General features: G+C 37.2%; 1 protein-coding gene across 2 annotated transcripts; it reads right to left on the bottom strand.

Moving 5' to 3' along the window:
* Nucleotides 1-856: 856 nt before the first annotated feature.
* Nucleotides 857-13,425, bottom strand: LOC126693677 (chromatin-remodeling ATPase INO80). Of its 2 annotated transcripts, XM_050389773.1 has the most exons (23): nucleotides 13,078-13,425; nucleotides 12,746-12,833; nucleotides 12,149-12,539; nucleotides 11,615-12,041; nucleotides 11,259-11,459; nucleotides 10,937-11,047; nucleotides 9,612-10,036; nucleotides 9,396-9,504; nucleotides 9,175-9,255; nucleotides 8,930-9,102; nucleotides 7,995-8,120; nucleotides 6,948-7,109; nucleotides 6,785-6,842; nucleotides 6,327-6,557; nucleotides 6,006-6,152; nucleotides 4,738-5,298; nucleotides 4,362-4,622; nucleotides 4,149-4,256; nucleotides 3,341-3,435; nucleotides 3,040-3,196; nucleotides 2,574-2,771; nucleotides 2,053-2,208; nucleotides 857-1,504 (listed from the first exon to the last, which is right to left on the bottom strand). In XM_050389773.1, the coding sequence occupies exons 1-23, from the start codon at nucleotides 13,135-13,137 to the stop codon at nucleotides 1,211-1,213; spliced, it is 4,620 nt and encodes a 1,539-aa protein (XP_050245730.1). In that variant the 5' UTR covers nucleotides 13,138-13,425; the 3' UTR covers nucleotides 857-1,210. The 2 variants fall into 2 exon arrangements, with proteins under 2 accessions (XP_050245730.1, XP_050245731.1); XM_050389774.1 differs by lacking the exon at nucleotides 12,746-12,833.
* Between the last annotated feature and the right edge of the window lie 14,097 nt (nucleotides 13,426-27,522).

The following is a 27,522-nucleotide window of genomic DNA, read 5'->3' as shown; positions in this document are numbered from 1 at the left end:
TGGTGTGAGGTATTAAGTGCTTGACAAATTTCCGTTGAACAGTGTTAGAAGATCATACTCTGATATGATGGTAACAAAACCTGTGAACTGCACTTATTTGGCAAATTGTTCTAGAGGTAGAGACTCACCTATGATTGAAAATCCAATTAGGCCTGGCTAAGCCAATCCAAGGGCTTCCTAACGTTAATTATTAATAATAATAAGAAGTTTTAATCCCAAATTTTTAGAGTCGGCTATAAATCCTCAACAATTAATTAGAGTCAGCTATGTAGCCTACATGTATTCTTTTCTCTCAATTTATTATACATGAAGTTGTTCTCTCTATTACTTCCTCAATTGAAAAATGTTCTTCTTTTTATTTTAAATTACTAATACTTACGTTATTTTGGGTCTTCCTTGCTTTAATTAGTGACAGATATTTGCTATTGCCTTAAGTGAGCAGCCAACTCAGCAAAGCTACTATTAAAAAATAAAACTCTAAAAAGCCTATTATTTTTAGATAGTTATAAACTATAATACGCAGATAAACATTTTCCCCTTAAACCCCCAAATCCATTGAAAGATGTCAATTCAGTTACAAGACCCATGACGACTCAATAAAGCTATTGTTAATGTCTTGTGTTAATTATATGAAACTTTAGATCCCATCTTTATAATATGTTCTTACTTAAAAAGGGACCAGGAAAACTTCTTTACACTATATAATGGCATATTGAAAGCTTATGCTCTGGTTTCCGTTAGAATATAATTTCTTGATTTGCCAAGTTTAAGTCGCATACCAAGTCTTCAGAAGGGCTTATAGATGATCCGACTCGGGCGCACGTGCACACACACACACACACACACGAGAGAGAGAGAGAGAAGGCTATGAGATTTCTGTCACTAAACCAACATTTCAAAATGGGGCTGACTACAACATCAAGACTATATAGCTTGTGCAGCCAAAATAATTAGAGAGAGAGAACCCATCTATACATGCCCCAACCCTCTTATGTATATAGCCAGTAATCTACAACCTAATCCATACAAATAGTATATACAATCCTCTGGCTCCACCTGCCTTTGCCGGTTGCTTCTTTCATCTCGCAGCAGCCATAGGCCAGGAAAAAAAACCCTCATTGCTGGTTAAAAAAAGCTACATTGTAATCACCCATTGGATGTACCCACAGCTTGATTGATCAATGCAAGTCTTCTATATTCCATTGAACTATCAAGTGAACGAGTTGGTATGCTGTGAGATATCTTGCCCTGCTCTGAAACCACCAGATCCTAACTCATTCACAGGTAGATAATGGGTCTGTTCTGAAACTACCGTGGGTGTGCCGGTAAATGCTGGTTGAAGATTTTCATTTACACTCTTTGTTGGTCTCTTCGGCCTTTTGGGCTTCTGTGCTTGTGGATCAGAATTTTGAAGGGGGTCATCTAACTCGTAGTCCATTGGTGAAGTCACATTTTGAGGATTCCTTTGCTTTGATGGAGCTTGTTTGTCAGAAACAGCCTTTCTCTGCACAAAGACATTAACGTAAACAACACTGAATGCCAAGTTTAGAAAAGCTTCCACATATATTTGTGGACAAATGTCCTACGGTGTCAATTTTACCAAAAACATTATTTATAAGAACCAAGGTTCATAATGCTACTCATGAGATTAATTTTAATAAACTGGGTGCATAATTTGCCACCGGAGGAGTTGAGCAGATCCACAGATCTGCATATCATCGTTCAGGGGACAGAGTAGTTACTAGACAAACCAGGCCTATTTATTATTTTTATTATTATTCCATTGATAAAGTTATATGGAATGTTGTTCACTACAGTTCTATGAAATGTATTAATGGTTGAGAATTGAACCCATGAACTTTTTCTAATTGTCAAACCCATGTAATAGAACACAATGCAGGCATTGGTAAACCACCACAGTACACAAAGATCTAATAATTTTGTTTCACTAATATTCTAACAAGTAGTAATTAATAAGGAATGATTTGATTTGATAAATAGAACTAGAACTAAACATAAAATACATAGACAAGTGACAAAGAATTTCAGTACCTTTTTGTTACTGGATTTTGCTTTCTCTGGATCTGGAGAGGGCTCAGGTCCTGTACCCTGAGATCCAGCATTTGTTAGGTCTTCCAAAGATGCATCACCTTCTGCATCTACCCGAATACCCTTTGTTGATTGTTTTTTCTTTTGTCTATCCTTAACCTGGCCAGAGAAAAGATAATTAAGATTTCTGAAAATAGTTCCAGTAGCTGTTTGACTTTGGTCTCCAAAATCTTTTGTTTTTTTTTTCCAAGTAAAGAAAGAGTAGGTGTAAAACCACGTCTACTAACATATTTTAAGAACTGTTTTTTCCAGGAGAAAAAATCTGCATAGCCTATTTTCAGGGAACATAAAAAATGATGTGTTTTTATTCTCAACATACAGTCTCTTGAAAAGGAAGTCAAACAGGAACCTTTGGTGTGTGTGTGTGTGTTTACAAGAAAAGCATAAGAGACTAATCTCCTGCAAAGTGGATTTTAAGTTGGAATAGAACAATAGACAGACAGATAACCAGATTTTAAACCCACCTGTAATGGAATTTCTCTCAATTTCTGCTCCAGCTGGGCATCATCCAGAAGTAAGGATACAACATCCTCAGGGGCCAATAGATCACCCTGAACATGACCACCCGTCATAACAAGTTGCTGCACAGTATTCTTCTGACTTGCTCTTTGAAGAATCTTCTCTTCAACTGTCTCTTTACAAATAAGTCGGTAAACAGTAACCTACACCATGAAATCATTAGTATTTCAAATTAAATTAGAGAATCTAAAACAATTTAAAATTTTGAGAAACCAACATTTGTGTCCAAGTGGATGTGTGCGTTTGTGGGCGAGAGAGAGAGATGGACAAACAACAACAAACACATAAGGAAGCAAGGAATCCCTAAAGCCAAGAAATAAATGGCTTTGCTTGGAGGGTCTCAAGCCATCCATATGCCTGTAGCATTCTGAAAAGGAAAAACTAAACTAAAGCAATAAAAATGGAACTAACATCTTTTGTTTGACCCAACCGATGAGCTCTATCCATTGCCTGTAAATCCAAAGTTGGATTCCAATCACTTTCATAAAATATGACAGTGTCAGCTGCTGTCAAGTTAATGCCCAGTCCACCAGCTCTTGTGCTCAACAAGAATACAAAAATATCATTCCTGCAACAACATAAATAAAAATCTTAGTAACAAACTCTTACACCTCACATATATATAATATATGATAAGAACAAGCAACCAAAGACAGAGAAAGAGCAACTTTAAAATTCCATTCAAAAAATCAGTATGTTTATGAAATCATACCGATGCTGGAAATCTCTGACCATATCTCGACGATCAGTTATAGTGGAGGATCCATCGAGTCTAAGGTATCTATATTTCCTATAGTTCATGTAGTCCTGCACGTAAATGAAAGATTCAAGAACAACAAAACAGAATGTCCAGAGAAGATTGCTAAGCCATTAAAAAAGACAAGTGAAGTAGTGAACTACAGTGCTATTGTGGTAAGATTTCCAATCTGCCAAGCTGGCTTGCAAAATCAATTTATAGACCTGATAATGATTTGAAATTTGTTTCTCATCTCAGATCCTCTTTAAAGTTTATTTTGCTAACCGATATCAAACCAAGGCAAGTCAAACCCAGGTTACCACGAACTTATCTCTTTAACTCATAAGTGAATTATTAAGTAAACTTTTTGTATCATAACTAAACATAAGCATTGCAACACAAATGCAAAGGCTCATCCATAACACTGATGCCAATTTGTATTAGGACTGAACAAAGTTTTCCTCCAACCCATTACATGGCAGCTAATATGACCCCCCACGTATTAAATCACATGATTTATAAAATCATTTAAAAACGTCTCATGACTATTTAAGTAGGTCATGTGACTAAAGTATGCATGGATAGTTTTTTAAGTCTCATGTAGTGGGTTGAAGGAAATTTCCTCCAAAGGACAACTCTGTCTATTAGGACCTGCCAATATCATGATTTTGACAAAATCTTAAACATGTTAGAACTGATCAGAAATAGTACTGATTTGGCTAAACTTGGGACAGATTCATGTTAGCTGCAGAAGAAGGTTCAAAGATTAAAGAACTAAAACTACCTCAAGAATATTCAGCATCTTCGTCATTTGGGCAAACAAGAGAACACGGTGATTTTCTGCCCGCAATCGTTTCAACAATATATCAAGTGTTTGAAGCTTCCCAGAGTCCTATTCAGATGTAACATAACCAAACACTTCAGCAATTAAGTTCAACACAAAAGAAAACAATATTCACTAAATAACAAAAAGGACACCAGGAAAGAAAAAGCTTACAGTGAGCAACTTTGCCGGGTCAAAGCTTCTCGTTGGTGGAGAAGATCCCAAAATCTTGTATGTCAACTGAAGAGCAGGTTGTGAAACTGGTAGTTCAGAATCAATCTCTTGAATCAAATGATGAGGAGGACCAACTGGCTTTCTGGGTCCATTACAGTCAGATGTGCGTGCAAACCCAATAAACATCCTCTTTATCCAGGGGTCATGTAGTTCTTCAGACATTTTGTAGGCAAAGTTTCTATCAGAGCAGTGCGCACCAACCTATATAGGGAAAATAAAAATTGGAGATGAAATTTTTTTTTTAATATGATAAATGATTTTTTTTTTTTTTTGAATAGTAAATAAAGAGTACAAAACGAATACTTGAAAAACATACTGGTGGAGCTCTAACTCTCGGGATATATGTGTATGCTGAATGAAGAGGCCTACTATTGGATAGAAACCTGTCCTCATGAGGGACAACTAAAGCCTCAAATGGAGCATCTCCAGGCCCCGTTGCATATTTACTTCGCAGTAAGTTTGTATTAGATCTTGATGGCATCAGTAACATCCGCGCAACTGCTCTCACTTTCCCCCTCTCAAGGTAACTGCATTCGGGGTCATCATCCATGGTTTCCATAAGTGATTCTATGAGTCCATCCAAGAAGTGCTGGTCCCATCTCATTACAGAAAACAGTAGTCGCTCCATAAAAGAGCTAGTAGCCAAAAATGTAACCTCAGACGGGGACAGATCCATCAAACGTGTAAAACCAAAAGTTCTACCTTCAAAAGATACTCCATCTGAATTATCCTCTCGCAGGAATATAGATCGATAGACATTTTCAGGGGAGTATATATTGAAGAGTCTGTGAAAAGATTCTCTGCAGACACCACGCCCAACTGCTGTGAAAAGAGTTTCCGAACTATGGGTAATTTCTTCATGAACTAGTTTCGGTATCTGAGAAAATACAAAAGGAAAGTTAGATCCATAACAGAATGAGCTCAAGTCCCTATTTATCAAAAAAAAAAAAAAACAAAACAAAAGAGCTCAAGTTCCTTATTCTCATAAACTAAAGCAGAGAATGAAGCTGGAGCGTGCATTCTCATCACATTGGAAGAGTCAAAATATCCCTTGGGTGGCTATGGTGCCCACCAAAATTTGAATTCCCATTTACAACACACACACACGCACATATATAGAGGCCTGCCAAAGGCTGGGATTCAAAAAAATTGAATTGCCCACCCCTCTCCCCCCCATTCCCCCACAAAAGAATATTTGAGCTCACCAAATGGCCTCCTAGAAAAAAATATTAGCCTGCTGGCCTAACTCAAAAAAAATACAGAACAATCTGCCCTTATCAACAAAAAAGAATCATTAATTTTAATTTTTTAATTTTTTTTGTACATGTGTCATGTCTATAGCCAAACACATAAAGCAAGTGCAAACGCATGAAGTATTCACTTATTTTATTATAAATAAATAAATAAAGAAGAAGAAGAAGAAGAAGCAAAGCAACTTTCCTCACTTTTAAAGCTATAAGAGAAACCTAAGAATTGAGTATTTAGTAAGGTTGGCATTTTCATGACAGTGAACCTTAATGTTTTGGTAGTATATATAACAAACAAAAACATTAATGTAAGGCAGAAAAAGCTTTAAGAACGTACCATGTATGTTATAGGATTGTGACCTCCTGCATAGTGCACGTCCTCCAACTCCCCAAAGGGAGGGGGCAGAAGAGAATTTGGGATCTCCCCAAAGTGGAGGTATGTTCTTCCCTCATTCCTTTCAAACAACTCTGGATGATTACACACCTACCATTGCACCATTGGAACACATGTCATGGACAACTAGTAAAAAGAAATATTCCACATGACAGACAAAATGCATGAAACTCCACAACTTCTTGCCCCCACAGAGTTGATAAGTTATACTTTTTAAATGAAGAAGGGGAACCAAACAGAATGCCAATAGAATTGAGAATATACCTTTCTCAGCTGAATGACAATATTCATTAAATTTAGTATTTTCTTCTCATTAAGATGCCCACGATTGCCCTCAAACAACTCGGCAAGAGATATCTTGTTCTTAATAGCCTGATAAAAAGCTTGCTGGCGAGAACTCAACTTGCAATGCACTGTAACCTCAGTTTTCCTGGTCAGCTCAGAAATTACATCTGTTTTAACTCTTCGCAGCATAAAAGGCTTTAGAATTGAATGCTGTAAGAAAAAAGGCAACCAAAATACAAGTTAGAAAGATATAGTTATATTAATATCAAAGGTCAAAAGTGAAGGCAGAAGAGATCATGATCTAAAAAGAAACTGAGAATTATTGTAGTTATTTTAAATAGCATACATATATGTTAAGGATGGTACGTGGCAGCAAGTAGACAAAAAAACTTTATTGCTCACTCTCACAATGACAATACTGAAAAAGGCAAACTCACCAATCTGTTAAGCTGGTGCTCGTTCAAAGTACCCCCATGCTCTGCATGGTTCTCGATTCTGATAGAATGCAGTAAAAGATCATTGATAGGAAAATATTATAATTCTGTAGACTGCAGGCTACACTCACCGAAAAGATGAACCAACCAAAGAAAAAATGCTTACCCTTTTGAAAACCACTCATTAAATTGTTCATGGCTGTCAAATAAGGTTGGCATAATAAAATGCAAAAGGGCCCACAACTCTGCCATATTATTCTGGATAGGTGTACCAGTCAGCAGCAATCGGTTCCGACAATTGAAGCTAAGCAGTGTCTTCCATCTTATACTGCCGAGTCAAATATCCAATGAATTAATGATGAGAATTTAAAGGATTAGAAACATAAACTATTCACCAGAAAGATGATTCATGAAACTTTAGGAGGGCTGTAATGGCTAAAACTGAATTCTTATGTGATACTGTAGACATGTCAATACTGCAATACTAAAAAGATACAATTTATCTGGATGACGTTTTATATTGAATCTTAATTTCTCTTAACAAAATAATTCTAATAATAATATCAACATCAACAAGAATGATGATGATAAAAAAAGCACATTGAAATAAAAAGAACAGAATGGATATGAAATGAAAACTAAAGTAACAACAGGTATCAATTTATTAAAAGAAATAAAAGCAGAGTTCAAAAAAGGAAAGGAAAGATCAGATGGATGAGAAAACTTGTTCTTTATGTGACTACATATTTAATAAACGAATGCTGAATAAATAAATGATTTCAGTAGATTCTTGGGTTTGTTTCAATTTTTTTATGGTACTACTCTAGATGTCAGGCTTTGATGCGATGGCAAGTGCCTTCAACCAAAATTGACAAGTTGCAAGATCGAATCTAGAAGTTAGTCTCCAAAAAGAAAATTTTGGAGGTAAGATTGCCTGCCAATCACCTCTCCCAAACCCGCAAAAGTGGGAGTCTTGTGCATTAGGTATGACGCCCTTTTTTTTTTATAGGTACTAGGTATGACCCTTTTTTTTAATGGTATTACTCTCTTCCCACTATATGTCCATTTTATTACATACACACAAAATAAGATAACTCCCCACGGTTGACTCTTTAGTGGGACGCAAGAAATAAAATGATAGCAACAAAGACCAAAGAATAAAAACATCTCAAAAGAATAAAGCCACTACAACCACAAAGAAATAAGTTAGAACCTGTTCGAACTTTTGATTGCCTGGGCTTCATCTAACACCATGTATTGCCATTTCACACGCCGAAAGTACTTCTCATCAGACACTAACAGCTGGTAGCTGGTAATGAGAATGTGAAATCCAGCTTCCCTGGCAAGAGAAAGAAGCTCATATAAAATAAAAATTAAAAAAACGATATAATGCACTTCATTTATGAAAAAAATCAGGTTAATGGATTTAAAAAAAAATATATTAAATTAAATAATGGCAAATGTTTTGACCGCTCAGCTATCCAGATAAGAAGCATTAAGAGCTGACAAGGCAAAACAAAAAGTTCAAATACTCTAGAAGACATGGACTATACGGAGGAAGCTAGTTTATCATCTGTTTACTATTAATATTTCTTTATCAGTGTTAAAAAAAAATTAAAAAAGAACTAATGTTGCTTTTGGAGAAGGCATGAGGTATATTCAAGATATGCATATTTGATAGTTGTTTAACCATGTCCTCAAATGAAGTGTTTTTCTTCCTCAATTCTCCACACTCCAAACTGAAGCAATCGAAAAGGAGGATATTTCAGAAGGAAGACTTATTTTCTCAATCTTTGCCTTCAAATATACCAGATATACCAACTCATAAGCATGTCAGACACCATTTCAGGCATCAACATCAAGCTGTTCCAGATTTCCTTATAAGCTTACTCATTTCAGTGGTAAAGAATCTCATGTCTATGCCTCAAATACATGCTTTAACAAGAAAATTATCAAATATATACATACACCTTTTTTTTTGAGAAAATATATACATACATATAAATACTTTAACAAGTTTCTTTACAAAAATATAGAATTTAACGAAACATGGCACCGTCTAAGGCGCTTAAACACATCCAAAAGCCAGCATATCATCATCATTTGTTCTTGAGAAAGTAAAATAACAACTGTGAAATAGAAAATAACCTGCGGTACAGGTCCTTGGGTTTGATCTTTTTCCTAAGTACAGTTCGATCTTGAAGCCCACCCCAATATGGAAGAGTTTTCAAGTCAGGGCAGAAACGATTAATTTCATCATTCCAGTTATTCAATACAGAAGCTGGAGCAACAACCAAAAAAGGGCCCCATATATTTTTTTCCTGAATGGGACAAGCAACAACAGTTACTATAAAGAAAATCTATATGTACAAAACACTAGGCTCAATACTTACCTCTGCCAAATGAGCCAAAAATGCCATGGCCTGGATGGTCTTTCCAAGGCCCATCTCATCAGCAAGTATGCCATTTAAACCCTGAAAGAAAAGAAGCCAAAAGAAATGAACTCAAGCTTGCAGCCACTCTTAATTACCATTTTTTTGAGGGACAAGGGATCTCCTAGATTAACAATCAAGTGAAAGATATTAAATTATTGATGTAGAAATTGCCAAACAACCTGCTCATAACAATTAACTAGCCACTGAAGGCCTTTTAGCTGATATTCTTTAAGGGAACCTTTAAACATCTGCGGTGTCTGAACTGTTGATGTTACAGGCATTGTAGTGCTGTAAATATAAAATATAAATTTTGTTAATTGACAAGAAACGCTTTTCCCCAAGTGCTTAATAAGGATGAGAGAAGTTCGGGGGAAGGAAAGAAAAGAATAACTTACGGGTTATGTAAATCTATGTTACTAGCTCCTGCAACCTCAGGTGGATAAGTCTCAGATTCAGAAGCCTGTCGCAGTCTCAAACATTCATTATCAAATGCACTTGTTAACTTTTTCTGCTTAGAAACTGCATCTTGAGCAGCTCTCAAGGCTTCCTTCTTCAATTCAGCCTCCTCAGGATCTACTTCCTCATCAGGTACAGCATCTGAAGAGCTCAGAACTACTTCTTCGTCATTTAGATTTTCATCTCCCACAGGCAAAACTTCAGAGGGCTGTGCATTTGACTTGTTTTGCATAAAATGACTGTAGAGTTCCGTTTGTTGTATAAGAAAATTGAGCCTTTGCTGTTGTCTCTTTGCTTCTCGTAGCTCTTGTTCGCGCCTCAGAGCTTCAGCAGCTTCTCTCTCCTCTCTTTTCCTTACTTCTGCCTGCAAGCAAAGAGATTGAATATTACTGACTCTTTGAATTAAATTATTCACTTGAAGTATTTATTTGAAATCAAAATAACCATACATTATGATCTTTTTTTTTTTTGACACATAGATGATCTTCCAACATATTCATAAGATAGGTATTCATTTTTTTTCCCTTTGATTATGCATAAATAGAACTCAATGACTCATAGGCAATTACACCTCTGACCTCACCCTCAACCCCTTATTTATGGGAGGAGAAGATGCCACTTGGTTCAAAGACAGCAGAGAAAAAAAGAGTTTCAGTCGTAAATTTTTACTAGTATGCAGTGCCATAACACCAAAACACTCTTGTTAAGTATCAAACAGCGACCTAAAAGACAGCTACAGATTTCTATTCACAACTGACAGCCTTAATCTCTTTTTATTCAAGGACTCTGAAGATTCCCCTCCAGCTTAATAGTTAATTAAGATAAGATAACATATTAATCATTTTGAGATATGGGCAAATTTAGTCAACAAAGTGAGGATTAGCAGGATATTTACAGAACCTACGACGTAATTTGCATACATAACAGATTCAGGTGATACACTAATCACTGAAGATGAAGAACTTAGCCCATTAGATGAACATGAATGTATATGTGGATTTATGTATATGTTTTTTTCTTCCCTTTTGATTGATATAAATAATCAGGTAAACAATGTTCATGCATATGCATAGAACTCTAAAAACATAAATATGCATGAAATAGACAGAAGAGAGAGCATGTGTCCACCTGCATGTTGATGCACACAAATACTACATTTTGCCTCCACAGAAAAACTTATTTCTCTGACAGATCGTGTTTCCTATAGTGCAGTTATTTGTAATGTATGTTAAAATAACTTCATAAAGGACAATGAAAAAGATACCATCTCTTTATCTACTCGCTTCCAATACAGCAGCATGTCTCGAGCTAATTTCCTAGTGCGAATCGCAGCACCCTTCATCAGTTTATGCGATCTGCCCATCTTCATTTTCACCTGATAAAAGAAACAGATGATATACCATTTCTTCAAGATATATAACAGCAAGGACGTATGAATGAAATTAACCGTTGCTTTTCTTTTCTTTTCTTTTTTAAAGACAAGTAACCACTATTGAAGACAGTTTGAAGAACAGAAAACCACATCCCACATGTTTATCAAAAATGGAATTTGTAAATCTACATGGACCAAATAAGATTATACTTGCCTCTTTTTGACAGCTCTCTACGAACCTCTTGGCATCAATTAGTTGCTTTCGGTGAAAAGCTGTAAAAATCCTGTGATGCTTTGGTAGGTCTTTCTTTACAATGTTTGCCCACACTTTCCCTATCTTCTCCATTTCCTCCCTTTCAATCACAGCAGGGTCTTTCTTTACCTTGGGCTTCTTGGGCAGAGCCCGTTCAATGATCTGCAGCCCAGAAAGAACCAAAACTGAATTTAGTAATAATAATATTAACATTCACCAGCCCCTCATGGAAAATAAAAGGCAGCCTACTGTGATCCACCATCCCCCTTTCAAAAAAAAAAAAAAAATCATTGAACAATCAGGAGTGGAATATGAACCTCATATGAGTCTCCTTTCTCCAAAACCTTCACATAGTAAACCTGCAAAACGCCACCCTCGGACAAAATAGATCGCTTTATGTTTCCAGCTGCCCCCTCTGGAATGGAGGAATTCATATCAGAAACTTTGAGGTTGAACTTTTGGGGCGATTTAGAAGCTGACAAGGCCTTTAATCTTGCATGAAGTGATTCATACTGGGGCTGAGGCTCCCCCATTCCTGCCTGGCTTCTAGGCCCAAACTTATTATTATTTGTCATCATTGATGCCAAGGACCCCAGATCCAATGTACCCTTTAAAAAAAATTCCTCCACCTGAATATCTGGAAAGCTTGGCAAGTTCAGTGATGCCGCCACCTTATCATAAGTTGGAGGAATCTTATACGTGATACCATCTCCAATATCCACAAAAGCAGGTTCATAGGTTGTTCTACAATGAGTATATAAATGAAAATATATCACCCAAAATAATTAGTGAATATTCCCAAAATTTTGGGGTTAAAAACTCTCATAAAACAACCAGAGAAGATGGCAAACCTTTCAGTGCCATTTAGCGGTGAAAAATCTGCTTCATGATAGTTCCCTTGTTTTTGAGGATTAATATCATTGAGCCAGTCGGACGTGGATTCAACTTCATGTAGTGCTCCTCGATGCTCATTCCCTAGTTTCCTAGCTTTTAAACCCATATTACTCCTTGGAACAGAGATTCCCATCCTGGTTGATGCAGGACTTGCTGAGGAATCCTTGAACCTCCTCTTGTACTTCTGAATGTGTTCTCCAAGCATTGATCGATATCTCTCCTCTGTAATGCGTGTCCCGTAATAACTATCCTCCTCGTCCTCACTATTTTCACCCTGCCTCCTTTTCTTCAACAAACCCAATTCTCTTTCACGCATAACCCCGTTACCGTGTTTCAAATTCACTCCACCTGTTTGTGTAACCAGCAATAAACCACAATGCAGGCAAACATACATACATAAGTGCACACCCCACTAAACCAATAGTCCATACATACATAAAGTGCATAATTTGCGCACTAAAATTGCAATCACAAGCATCAATCAAACAGGTCATTGCGATTTCAAGTAAAAAAATAATAATAATAAAATTAAAATTAAGAAAAAAAAAGCCTACCTTGGCTACCTCTGCTCTCATCCTGACTACTATTCCCATAATAATCAAAATCATCATCCTCTTGTGGAAGTTGAAAGTTCACCAAAGACTACAGCACAACCCAACACACAAATTCAAAAAAAAAAAAAAAAAAAAAAACCACAACAAAAAACAAAAACTTTAAGCTTAAAATTACCAAACCCAAAATTCCAAAAACAGTGAAACATCAAGAAACCCCAAAATTCTCCACTGAACAACACCAAATTAAACCTCAAACTTCAAAAGGAGGCAGTAACTGGAGAAAAAAAAAAGAGAACCCAATTGAGAAAAGCGAAAACCCATGTGGGAAATACCTCAAGATTGAAGAGATTCGAGTAGGAATGCGAGTCCTTGGATTGTCTCCTGTGTTCCATGTGTTTCTGTGGCTATTACTGTAATATTAAAAAAACCTAGCTCCTCTTCGAAGAGCATGGAGAAGAAGAAGAAAAGAAGTAATTGTGATGTAATAAGAATGAGAAGAAGAAGAAGACCTAACCCTAATGGACTCCTCTTCCTGAAAACGAAAGGAACAGAATGGGAGGGGTGCGTAGGATAAGGTGGGGGAGAGAGAGTGTGCGTGTTTGGGATGGCTGTCACAGGCGACGTAGGACGCATCGGATCTTGCTAACGTGCGCTGCTATTTTTTTTTTTTTTTAATTACTTTTTTGGTTTTTTTTTTTTTTAATAGATTTTTTTTGGTTGGTCTTTGGGAAAGAGAGGCAGTATGGCTGCGGGTGGAATTGAATTAACGGTAGGAAGCCAGCCAAAAGGATTTGGAGTTGTGAAGAGGGAGAAAATACACCCTTTGGTGGGACCCATAAGCTATGGGTCCTACTAGCTTATGAGAAGGAAAAAGCATATACTCGTAATAGGGTATATTTTATCTTGCAAAGGAGGGTGTGGGCATTGCTTGTTTGTGAGTTGCAAGGGATTGTTCGAGGATTTTGGGAATTGGGTTTATAATTTTGGAGTATTTTTCCTTTATTTTCTTTCCATTTAAGATTGTATTCGAGCCAAGCTAATTTTAGTATTATAAGTTCAAGTTTATTCATTTATTTTTTTCCAAACATGAGCTTAACACCAAATAAGATTATATATTCAAGTTTGGCTCATTTTCTCATTGGGCAAGCTCAAGCTACTTGATTAACCTATTTTTTTCCTATATATTGTAAAATCATGACTAAAATATTTTACCTCTTTATAATTCCATGAATTTTTACAAAGAATAGATTGTTTATATCATTAATAAGCTACGCATAAGAATTTAATATCATATGAACCTACCGACAAACTTATACAATCTAATTTCAAGTCTATATAAATATATATATATATATTTGGACAAGTATACATATAAAAATACATTATTATATATAATTAGATCGAGCCCTAGTATTCACAAGTTTGTTCATGAACACATTATTATATTTGAACTTAGGGTATATTTGGTACATTAAATGAAGATTATAACATGAATTGTAATATTTATTACTAGGAATAAAATGTGTTGTAATGTAATAACTATACATTTTCATTAGTTTGGTTGTGAGTTATAACATTAAAATGAAATTTAACATTTATTTTAGGAAATTTCTTACTCATACAATTATATTTCCTTAAAAATTGTTATTTTTAAATTTAAGAGAGATATGTGTTATTTTTTATGATTTTTTATTTTTATAATTGTTAGATGTATATAGAAAGTGTAAGGACACGATTTGTAACGACCCGTAATAACGTTGGGATCGCACATAAAAAGGCCCAAACAATATCATTTATAGAGCGTGGGTTTGAAAGGCTAGGCCTTGGTCACAAGACAGTGGGTTTTCCGTGGTGTTCATACATAATTAAATCGGGTTCGCCCTAGGAGTCTTTCTCCTGAAGGCGGGCTGGGTGGCTCTGGTTTTTGGCCATTTTTCCTAGCCCCTGCTCTGGATCGCTTACTTTTCCTTTTATACTAGCAGGTGTTCCTTATCCTTCGTCCACGTGTAGGATCGACTTTTCCAAGACTGATACTTGTCCCATCAGCCCATATCCAGAGTGGTTGGGGGTGGTTGTAAAAGCTGGAGAGTATGGCTTTGTTAGGTGCAGAGTATTGAATGGCAGTAAGGGCAGCTTTCCTTGGTCGTTATACTTTCCAGCGTATCCTTCTCTATTGACCTAGATATTTTAGATTTTTTCCAAGTTGCTCCTATACCGTTTTTGCCCTTCCGTCCAGTGAGACCTCGGACATGCCGAAGACTAAATCGTCCTCGGCTGTGTCCCAAGACTATCTTGTACTTGTATTACCGATCCTGAGCTATAACCTTCCTCGGCTCGGGCTTTGAGCCCCAATGAATAAATGGGTCAGGGCCAGAAATTACTGGGCCCCACACTATCAATCTATTTTGTAATGAGTTATTGATCATTTAGATAGATACTAAAATTATTGTAGTCAATGTTTAGTTAAATGTTGATGATGTGGTGAAATTAAGTCGCCACTCACTCTAATATTGGTGGGTAATTTTTTGTAAGAGTTTCACAATAGAGTAATATTATGGAAAAATTATATTGTGAGATTGGCCACAACATATGGGTCCTTTTTATTTTGCATTGCACAATATCCATAGGTGTGACTTGTGACGGTCCTACTAAATTAGAGATGGGGCTGCATTTACTAATATTACTAAATAATTTCTTTTGTTTGGTGGACAGATGAAAAAAGTGAGAGAATAAAAAATGTGAGAATAATAGAAAAATGTTTCAATTTTTAATCATTCGTGTTCAATAGAGATAATGGAAAAGTGAAATGATAGAAAATGTGATTTTGAATAAATTTATTGCTATACCTTTATTATATTAGAAAATGATAAAAATATTGTAATAAAAAAGGGAAAAAATAGTAAATTCAATGTGATAAATATTTTCTCCCATTCTTTTCCTCCCAATTTGGGAGTATAGAATTTGCTGGCCTGGAAAACTCCACCCACAGCATTTCCCATCCTCCTCCATTTTCATCAAACCAAATAATTGAAAACTCTCATTTTTTTTAATCTTCATTTTTTATCATTCCTCTTTTGCATCCAACCAAACTAAAGATTCCTGTAATAGTATTTGAATGAATTATAAATCAAGGGAATGAACAAAGTAGGGCTATAAATGAACTAATATGTATACGAACAACTAAGGCTTACTTAGGAAAAAATTTGTTTATGTTTGTTTAGAAAACAAGCCAAGTTCAAACCTAAAGTCTAAGGGCATGTTTAGTAGACTGTAATAGGCGCCGTAAAGTAATAGTTATTCCTATGGTTTAGTTATTCTTTAGTTTGGTTATGTTTTTATTATAAGGAATAATCATTCTTGATGAATAGCTATTCTTCAAAATGAGGAATAATTATTTCTCTTTAAAATATTGTATTAGTTATTCCTTAGTAAGTGCAATAATTTCAAATTTTAATATGTTTCCAAGTAAACAAACTTTCTGTGGAGCCCAATAATTTATGGCCTTGACCCATTTATTCATTGGGGCCCAAGGCCCGAGCCAAGGAAGGTTATAGCCCAGGATCGGTAATACAAGTACAAGATAGTCTTGGGACACAGCCGAGGATAATTCAGTCTTCGGCATGTTCGAGGTCTCACTGGACGGAAGGGCAAAAACGGTATAGAAGCAGTTTGGAAAAAATCTAAAATATCTAGGTTAATAGAGAAGGATACGCTGGAAAGTATAACGACCAGGGAAAGCTGCCCTTACTGCCATTCAATACTCTGCACCTGACAGAGCCATACTCTCCAGTTTTTACAATCACCCCCAACCACTCTGGATATGGGCTAATGGGACAAGTATCAGTCTTGGAAAAGTCGATCCTACACGTGGACGAAGGATAAGGAACACCTGCTAGTATAAAAGGAAAAGTAATCGATCCAGAGCAGGGGTTGGGAAAAATGGCCAAAAACCAGAGCCACCCAGCCCGCCTTCAGGAAAAAGACTCCTAGGGCGAACCCGATTTAATTATGTATGAACACCACGGAAAACCTACTGTCTTATGACCAAGGCCTAGCCTTTCAAACCCACGCTCTATAAATGATATTGTTTGGGTCTTTCTACGTGCGATTCCAACGTTATTACGGGTCGTTACAAATCGTGTCCTTACAGTTGGTGCCGTCTGTGGGAAAGACTTGTGTGTTCGCATAGACGGTAGGTTTAGATAGTTCCCTTATCATTTCTAATAGCCAGTTGTAGTGTTCTAGCGTAAAGTTCCACTAGGGGCTATGTTTCTTTACTAGGGGCTACGCTTTATAACGTCAACCGTACGGATGGTTCTAGAGGCTTGGCCGAGGAGCTAATTCCCCTAAAACCAAGGTCTCATGCCATAGCCGAGGGGTTAATTCCCCCAACTACTTATAAGAAAAACTGAGTTTTGGACAGAACCAAGGTATTGCATGGTCCTCGGACTCAAACCTATGGGGAAACCAACTACTTATCGATATCTATCAAGTTTTGGACAGAACCAAGGTATTGCATGGTCCTCGGACTCAAACCTATGGGGAAACCAACTACTTATCACAATCAAGTTTTGGACAGAACCAAGGTATTGCATGGTCCTCGGACTCAAACCTATGGGGAAACCAACTACTTATCATAATCAAGTTTTGGACAGAACCAAGGTATTGCATGGTCCTCGGACTCAAACCTATGGGGAAACCAACTACTTATCAATATCTATCAAGTTTTGGACAGAACCAAGGTATTGCATGGTCCTCGGACTCAAACCTATGGAGAAACCAACTACTTATCACAATCAAGTTTTGGACAGAACCAAGGTATTGCATGGTCCTCGGACTCAAACCTATGGGGAAACCAACTACTTATCAATATCACAATCAAGTTTTGGACAGAACCAAGGTATTGCATGGTCCTCGAACTCAAACCTATGGGGAAACCAACTACTTATCACAATCAAGTTTTGGACAGAACTAAGGTATTGCATAGTCCTCGGACTCAAACCTATGGGGAAACCAACTACTTAGAGGAAAAACTGAGTTTTGGACGGAACCAAGGTATTGCATGGTTCTTGGACTCAAACCTATGGGGAAACCAACTACTTCAAACCTATGGAAAGGTCAGCTACTTAATAAGAATTCTAAGTTGCTCAATCCTCGGATCAAGTACCAAAAGAGGTTAAAGCTATGAAAGTTATTAGGAAGATGGTGAAACGCCTTATTACCCGGCAACCTGTAAGGGCTGTTCATTTTTGGGTTATATGTCCTCGGATGATTACCTCCTACACCACATCGAGCATTCGGCTGTCATCTCGGCTATTTTGGGGGTAAGTATTGTTTTCTCAGGTCGGCATTCTTGTGCCAAACAACTCCGTTAAGTTCATAATAATATGTTTTCTTTAGCAAGGGTTTCGACCTTAAGTGTCGTTTGTTCAGGTTGGCATTATTGTGCCGAACAGCTCTCATAAGTTCATAATAGTATCTTTTATCTTGGTAAGGGATTTTGGCCCTAAGTATTGCTTTCTCAGGTCGGCATTATGGTGCCGAACAATTTTATTAAGTTCATTATAAACATCATTTTCTCAGTAAAGGTTTCTGCCCTAAGTGCCGTTTATTCAAGTCGGCATTATTATACCAGATAGTTCCAATAAGCACAGAGCAAGATCTTTTTATTAACTGGGATTTCGGTCCCGAGCATCGTTCATATTATAAAAAAAAAAAAAAAAAAAAAAAAAAAACAAACAAACAAACAGAAATCTTGTTAAGCTCTGCTCCCAAGTCTTTCCAAACTCTGCCCCAATGGCACCCATATTGAGAGGAGGACTTTCCTTGGTGGGAGAGGAGAAGAAGAGGAAGAAGGAAAAGCACCAGGATGGATCTGGTGGTGGAAAGAAGAAGAGAGGCAAAATGAGGCACCAGTGAAGGAAGAGAGGAAGAAGCAGGGATACTTTGTCCTTGCGTCAGTCCTGACTCCTAACACGATGGTGCCATGTTAGCTATGCTCATAAGAGAGCGGCTAGTACTAATAATGGGTGATCCCAGCTCAGCCGCACCAAAAGTTTGACGTGACAAGCCCCTGCTTCGGATTTTGACTGAAAGGAGGATGAGAGGTATCTTGAGTCTCTCCCATCCTTGCCCTGATCGAGCCATTTTGAGTTTCGCAAGAACGTAGCATTTCTGGGAAGGGTATGGTCTCTTCATTCCCACTCCTATCTTGGACTTATCACGATTCAAGGCATAAGCAAGCGGATAAGGGAAACTCTGGGGGAGGCTAAGGATTTTCAGATTTCAGAAGGATTAAAAGGGTCTCTGTACAAGAGAAATAACCTTTTGCTTTTCTTCTTATATGAAGGGCAAAACGGAAGGTTTTTAATCTGTCCAGATTTCCAAGAAAATCTGTAAACGAGGATATACCCGTTCCACTTCCCCACACCGTCAATAACCGTCGAATTTAAATAGTCTCGTAAAGGGAAATCATTAAAGGCGCGTTTTGGATAATCAAACGGCAGGAACGCATTGTAAATGAATTCAGAGGAATGTCTCGTAGCCCGGTATGTTTCCTGGGTAGATGAAGAGACACCAACATTAATGAATGACAGGGTTAAACGAGCCGTAATAAAGGCTTGGCGTTACCAAAACCCTCCTCTCCGACCAAGAGGTCGGACAGCAGGATTTTGAGGGGCTATTATGGGGCCCAATAATTTCTGGCCCTGACCCATTTATTCATTGGTGCCCAAGGCCCGAGCCGAGGAAGGTTATAGTCCAGGATTGGTAATACAAGTACAAGATAGTCTTGGGACACAGTCGAGGACGATTCAGTCCTCGGCATGTTCGAGGTCTCACTGGACGGAAGGGCAAAAACGGTATAGGAGCAGTTTGGAAAAAATCTAAAATATCTAGGTCAATAGAGAAGGATATGCTGGAAAGTATAGCGACCAAGGAAAGCTGCCCTTACTACCATTCAATACTCTGCACTTGACAGAGTCATACTCTCCAGTTTTTACAACCACCCCCAACCACTCTGGATATGGGCTGATGGGACAAGTATCAGTTTTGGAAAAGTCGATCCTACACGTGGACGAAGGATAAGGAACACCTGCTAGTATAAAAGGAAAAGTAAGCGATCTAGAGCAGGGGCTGGGAAAAATGGTCAGAAACCAGAGCCACCCAGCCCGCCTTCAGGAGAAAGACTCATAGGGCGAACCCGATTTAATTATGTATGAACACCACGAAAAACCCACTGTCTTGTGACCAAGGCCTAGCCTTTCAAACCCACGCTCTATAAATGATATTGTTTGGGTCTTTTTACGTGCGATCCCAACGTTATTACGGGTCGTTACAAATCGTGTCCTTACAGATAGTATTTTCAAAAACTTGGTAGTAGAGTAAAATCTCTAGAAAAACTAAATCTCATTTCCCTCATCTGAAAATAGAGTTTAAGGAATTTCAAATTTTACACGGATGGTGGAATTCATAGTGAAGGGTTTGAAAGAAAAAAATGTTGCTGTGAAAAATCTGCAATGTAAAAACTCCTGTTTCTTTTTAAGAAGTCAATTTTCTAAAAGCAACCCATGGATTATGATTTGAAAATGTACTCTTCAAAACTGATGGCACCTAACAATTTCAATCCTAAAATTTGAAAGGGTAAAAAATTAAATTCATAACTCATATTAAACCCCATTCACAACATCATTCCGCTCCATTAGACTGAAATTGATTTTTTTTTTTTTTTTTTTTTACTTTTTAAAACCTTAAAATTTAATTCATTACTCTAAAAATTATGAAGTTTAATTTATTACGCAAAGTACGATTTAAAAGGTAACGTTTCCAAATAAATTGGTCTGAATTCGAAATATTGGCCCAAGGCCCTCAACCAAAACTATTAGAGCCGTGAGAACTAGACTAGGTTGCAGACTTGCAGTACTGGGCAACACAAAACTAGGCCGAGATGGAACAATGCTTGGGTCTGCTCATTGAAGTATGGACCCTTTGAGCTTCTCTTGGGCCAAAACTTTCCATCCCCCTACCCTAGCACTAGCAGTCTCCCTCAAAGAATGAGTTCAATCACTGTAACATTAGTAAGCTTATAGAATAGATCCATTTACATCAATAGTAGGAGCGTACAAGCTATTCTAAAAAAAAAAAAAATGCAAATTACAATCCATGTTAAGTTCTAATTATGTGATTTTTAAAAACCTAAATTACAAAATTATATTAGAGATGTATTATTTTCACAATTGTTGATATGATTTATTGTGATTCAAGTAACGTCACTTTTACTTTGATCAATTATTGAAGTCACAATTGTGAAAAAAAATTATGTACCTTGATTTATTGAATCGGGATAAAATTTCTTCTAAGACCAATTTGGACGAAAGTTCTTCCAACCAAATATGTTAGAATTCAAATGAGTACACATATACCTTAATTACATAACCAACTTAATAGTTACGTGACTTGTTTAAAAATAATTTTATAAAACAACACATTTAGAAGAAAACTCTATCCATTGAATTGAATAGTCCATTTGGAGAGCTTTTGAGAAGGTTTAAAGGATAGCTCTCTTCGTGCATGCAAAAGTGCTCTGGACTCTTCTTGCATTTGACAAAAAATTTTAAAACAGCTTTTGCACCAAAACTTTGTTGGAGCAGCCCATATTTATTAATTTTAACGAAACTCTGTGGTTGTATTTCTTTACAAATTATATATGAACATTTGGGGTCTGCTAAATCCACAGAGAAATTCGACTTTTGATGAAAAGTCAACAAAATCGTGCCTTGCTTATGTGTCCCTTTGTCAATCTTTTTGACAAATGACTCATCATCAAGTTGTGGATTTGGTCACCTGAAATTTCGAAACCTCAACAGCACACTAGAAAAATAATTTTCTTGAAGCATTACTTTCTATATACATGAATATTAATATTTATTTGAAGTTTTAGCACCAAAAAAAAAAAAAAAATCTCAAAAAAGAAAAATAATAATAATAATTACACGTTCAAACTTCAAAGTATTTTTGAGAGGCTGGCTGAATGATTATATTTTGGTCAAACAACACTCTGTAATTTGTAAATTAATTACCAATTGTCATATCAAATCAACATCTTAAAAATCTTCTGCATGAAGTTGTCAATGGACGCGGCGTCACGTTGTTGCACATGCACTTTCCAGAAGCTTCGCCAACTTTGTGATTATTATTTTTCTTAACCCTATCCAAAATAATACTAGTCCTTTCTTGTGGCCTAAGAAATAAATAAGAAAAAAACATTTTTTCTGAGTTTTTACGTGGAAGGAAATTACATGTTTCTCATTTTATATATCAATCAGGCTGCGCCATGTTGAGGTTAGAGCGGTCTTGGGGAAAAAAAAATTATATATAATAATTTAAAATTTTATATTTGTCTATCCTTAAAATAAAAAAGTTGTGATCACCCAAAATTTTTTTAAGCCCAATAAAAACCTCCAAATAGATATTAAGGTACCGTTTGGGTACCAATTATTGCATTCACATTTTTAAGCAAAACGCGTTTTAAGCTTTTTTTTTTTTTTTTTTTTTTTAACAAGCGCCTATTGCACTGTTCATGGAGCATGAACAGTGCAAATAGGCATATCCTATGAACAGTGCAAATAGGCATATCTACAATAACCCTTTGGTGAACAATAAATTTTTTCTTATTTTTTTTATTGTTTTCAATTTTCAGCAAAATAAGCGGTATCAAAATATATCCTAAATTTCGGGAAAAATTTAAAAAGCACAAAATTAGTCCTCACTTTTCAGACAGATTTTTAAATCAATAAAAAAAATAATATAAATTAAATTGCAATAAACCAAATACCCAATTAAAAAAAAAATCCAATCAAATTTTAAACCAAAAAACCGTAACTTGGGAAACAATTTGAACTCCAGCCCTTTCATCTCCAGGCAACAGACCCACTATCCCAGCTGCCACTAACCCCAAACCCACTTACCCAGCTTTCATTGCCTCAACCTCATGGCTCGTTTGGTAATGTTATTTTAATAACATTGTTTATGTTTTTCGAAAATACGTGTAGATAAAAAAATATTGTAATAATACATGTTGTATTATTTAAATACCCCTACCAAACACCCTCTCAAGTGCTCAAGATACCCGATCTCAATTCTCTTTCTCTTTTTCTTTGGACCTAAACTAAATATTGAATAATTGTGCATGTGATATACTGAATACTGATGTCCTTTGTAGCTTTGCTAGCAATATATACTTATTGTATTTCTTCAACAGTTTAACTTGACCCACTGACTATTTAAAAAAGAAAAAAAAAACGACTTGACCCACTGACTCTTGATTGTAACTTTGCCTTCGGCTTTTGTGTTGACAGTGTTGTTTGCCTCTTGAGTAGGGGATGGGTGGGGGCCTTGGCCCTTGGGGTATGGGTTGGACAATTAGGGTAGTGGTCATAGTTTAGTGGACTCACAAACTAGAGTGGGTAGTAAAATAAGTAAATAAATAATTATAAAAGACAAAAATTATACTATGCAATTGCAAAACAGTGAGGCTGACTCGGGTGAGGCAGTGTATGGAGTTTTCTTTTTATTAGATGGTAGTTTCTAAAGAATCCAAAAAAATACGTGGGCATTACTTTTAATAAATTTGAAGGGATTTAAAAAAAAAAAAAAAAAGATTGGATAGTTATCACTTATCATCAAAGACCTCAACCCCAAACAAAATCTCCTTTCTCTTGCTTTCTAGAAACTTTGATCTATTAATTTTCAAAATAAATCAATTCACAACAAAAACAATGATTTATAGCATCCCGACAAACCTTATATATAGGTAAATAAGACAATAAGATTTGTATAAGTAACTTATAACTATGTGCTTAAGTCAATTGGACTTATATTTTAACAATTAATGATAAAACCCACATTATCATAAGCTAAGAGTTTTTTTTTTTTTTTTGGGGATCTTTCTATTGATTCCACTTTGCATGAAGCTTGAACTTACTCCCTTTTCTTTTTTTTTTTTTTTTTTTTTTTTTTTTTTTTTTTTTTTTTTTCTTCTTGTGTGTGTGTGTGAGATCTCTCTCTTAATTCCACTTTGCATGAAACTTGTACTTATTTTATGTATTCCGTGAAGAACATTACAACAACTTAAGCAGTATTTTGTAGTTAGACTTTTTTTTTTTAAAAAAAGTTAGAAGCTCATTTGATTTTAATTTCTTGTAGGGGCCCTTCACATTTTACCAAATTTTCTATTTGCATTTGGCAACGTGTGTTGTTGATCCACTTATTTGCTTTGGTCAGATATATCCTTCTTTTTCCATTGTTGTGCGATGGGAGCCTGAGAAAATAAATACGAAATATAGTAAACAAATTAGTATAATGTAGTGTTTACACATTCATAGGTCTTAATTCTTTCTTAAGTTAACTTAACCCATAAGTAAATAAATTGAAAAATAAATATAACAGTTTAATTTCATGTTAATTTAAGAGACACGTCAAGTTATTTAGTAGATTCTAAATTTATTTATTTCAAAACTTTGAAAACCAAATTAACACAAAACGTAAATGTAGGGACACGATTTATTTAACGGCCTAAGAATGACGTTGGGCTTGTATGCAAAGGGCCCCAACAATATGATTTGTAGAGAGTGGGCTTGAAAGGTATGACCTTAGGCACAGGTGGACGGTTTAATCGTGGCGTTTATGGAAGTTCTTATATGGGCAGGTTTGGCTTTACTAGCTAAGTCCTCCATTAGTGCGGGTTGTATGACTTAAGTCCTTGGACGCTGTCCGAGGAGCCTTATATCCTCCCCGTTCTCCCTTTTCCCGAAGGAGAGAGAGAGAGAGAGACCTCCTTTCTTCTGGGGGGTTTTTCCTTTTATACTAGTGTTTGTTTCCCCTTTTAGAATCCACGTGTAAATTTCACTTTTCTGGGGTGCAGACCTGTCCTGTCAACCCATGCTTAGAGTGGTTTGGGGTCGTTAGGAAAGTTAAGGGGTATGGTTTAGAGTATGGACTTGTCAGATACATGGTTTTGTATTATGATGTTGGCAGCTTTTTCCCTTGCCCTGCCTCTACACTCAGTTTGCCCCTTTCTTCAGGTATTTCCTGAGGTGCCGAGCAAGAGGTCGTCCTTGGCAATGGCTCTCCTCGGCTTAGGCCTTGGGCCCTAATGTAGAGTGGGCCTGGGCCACGAGTTCTCCGGCCCCACAATAGCCCCTCAAAATCCTGCTGCCCGACTTTTAGTTGGGGAGGAGGGTTTTGGTAATGTTGGGCTTATATCATAGCTTGCTCAGATTCCGTACTCTAATAATATTTGTGTTTTTCCATTTACATGGAGGACATGTCAAATTGAGAGGTGTTCCTTTACCCAATCACGTGAAGTCCTTTGACGCTCCAATACTCGAGGCGCGTCTTCACGAGGATCTTCAGATCCTACGGTCGTGAATGGCGTTGGAAATTGAGCCAACTCTGCCTTGTCCGTAGCATCCCTTGGAAAGTTACACGAATTGAATGCCACCACCTTATCTTTTATATAAGTAGGATAGGAGGTTGTTTTCCTTACATACAAACCTTCCGATTCTCTTCTAAATCACAATCTTTCAGCCATAATCACAGTTTCGTATTCAGTGCTATCCGTCCTTTGTGCAATATGTTTGAGACACGGACAGGGGTAAAAGAACTCCATCCGTCACAGAGGTGCCGGGTACTTCCGAGACTCAAGGTAGCGTGGTCTGGGCAAGGGAGGCACAGATTCAAGAAAATCTTCCGTCTTGACAAAGGGGGAAATTGTATTTCTCCTTCTTTTAGTCAAAATCCGAAGCAGGTACTAGTCGCACCAGATTCTTGGTGCATCAGAAGTAAAGTTTTCTGTCATCAGCGCCGTCTGCTATATCGCAGGCGTGGTTACGTGGAGGCCCATCAACTTCTGGCTGCCTGCACCTTTTCTTCAACGATGCTGGCCTTAAGTTGGGTTCCTTGCACCTTTTTTTCAACTGCGCTAGCCCGAAGTCGGGCTCTCTACGCCTTTTCTTCAACGGTGCAAGCCCCGAGTTGGGTTCTTTGGCTGCCTGAGTTATAGGCATGTAAAAGTGTTGAGGAATGGTTTTCCTTGAACAACATCTTGGAACAGCAGTCAACCTCTCCTCTGTACTTCTTCCTCGGCTTTCTCTTTATTCTCTTGTATCTTTCTTTTCGCTTATGTAGTTAGCTTTAGTATAAGTTTATTCCAGCTTTTCATTGTACGCTGTACTATTTCTTTGTCTTAATAAAAGATGAATTTATTTCTTTGTAAATACTTTTCCTTTCGGCAACAACTACTTTGTAAACGGGTGCGCTATGTATGTACCTTCCTTTAGTGATGCTTAAAGCAGGAAACCTTGAAACAGAACCTTACCAATTGAGATAACGGCTTAATGCCCCGTAATGCATGCGCGGCGACCGTCCGAGAACGATAAATAATAAATATTTCATCTGAGAGGGTAGGTAAGCAGCGAGGGACTTTAACTGTGTTTTGACAACGTATGGCCCTATATTGCAGTTGCACCAATTCCCTTGGTACTGAGAATCCGAGGGTAGGTTGGGGAATCCATGCATTCCTGGGATTAGCCCAACTATCAAATGGGGAATTCTTTCTCGGGGTAGATTCTAAAGGCCATCTAATGTCCAGGTTGTGTCCAAACCCCGTATTGTCTCTTCTAAGTAGTTGGTTTCCCCAGTGTTGGTTCTGTCCAAAACTTGTAGTTTTCTTCTAAGTAGTTGGTTTCCCCAGAAGCTTGAGTTCGAGGACCATACAAGGCTTTGGTTCTGTCCAAAACTTGTAATTTTTCTTCTAAGTAGTTGGTTTCCTTAGAGGCTTGAGTCCGAGGACCATACAAGGCCTTGGTTCTGTCCAAAACTTGTAGTTTTTCTTCTAAGTAGTTGGTTTCCCCAGAGGCTTGAGTCCGAGGACCATACAAGGCCTTGGTTCTGTCCAAAACTTGTAGTTCTTCTAAGTTGTTGGTTTCCCCAGAGGCTTGAGTCCGAGGACCGCCTTGGATCTGTCCAAAACTTGTAGTTTTCTTCTAAGTAGTTGGTTTCCCCAGAGGCTTGAGTCTGAGGACCATACAAGGCTTTGGTTTTGTCCAAAACTTGTAATTTTTCTTCTAAGTAGTTGGTTTCCCCAGAGGCTTGAGTCCGAGGACCATACAAGACCTTAGTTCTGTCCAAAACTTGTAGTTCTTCTAAGTTGTTGGTTTCCCCAGAGGCTTGAGTCCGAGGACCATACAAGGCCTTGGTTCTGTCCAAAACTTGTAGTTTTTCTTCTAAATAGTTGGTTTCCCCAGAGGCTTGAGTCCGAGGACCATACAAGGCCTTGGTTCTGTCCAAAACTTGTAGTTTTCTTCTAAGTAGTTGGTTTCCCCAGAGGCTTAAGTCCGAGGACCATACAAGGCCTTGGTTCTGTCCAAAACTTGTAGTTTTCTTCTAAGTAGTTGGTTTCCCCAGAGGCTTGAGTCCGAGGACCATACAAGGCCTTGGTTCTGTCCAAAACTTGTAGTTTTCTTCTAAGTAGTTGGTTTCCCCAGAGGCTTGAGTCCGAGGACCATACAAGGCCTTGGTTCTGTCCAAAACTTGTAGTTTTCTTCTAAGTAGTTGGTTTCCCCAGAGGCTTGAGTCCGAGGACCATACGAAGCCTTAGTTATGTCCAAAACTTGTAGTTTTTCTTCTGAGTAGTTGGTTTCCCCAAAGGCTTGAGTCCGAGGACCATACAAGGCCTTGGTTATGTCCAAAACTTGTAGTTTTCTTCTAAGTAGTTGGTT

Source organism: Quercus robur, chromosome 7 (genome assembly GCF_932294415.1).
Source record: "Quercus robur chromosome 7, dhQueRobu3.1, whole genome shotgun sequence".
NCBI lineage: Eukaryota > Viridiplantae > Streptophyta > Magnoliopsida > Fagales > Fagaceae > Quercus > Quercus robur.
Note: the sequence above shows the minus strand (reverse complement) of the source record. Positions and strands in the feature narration are given on the sequence as shown.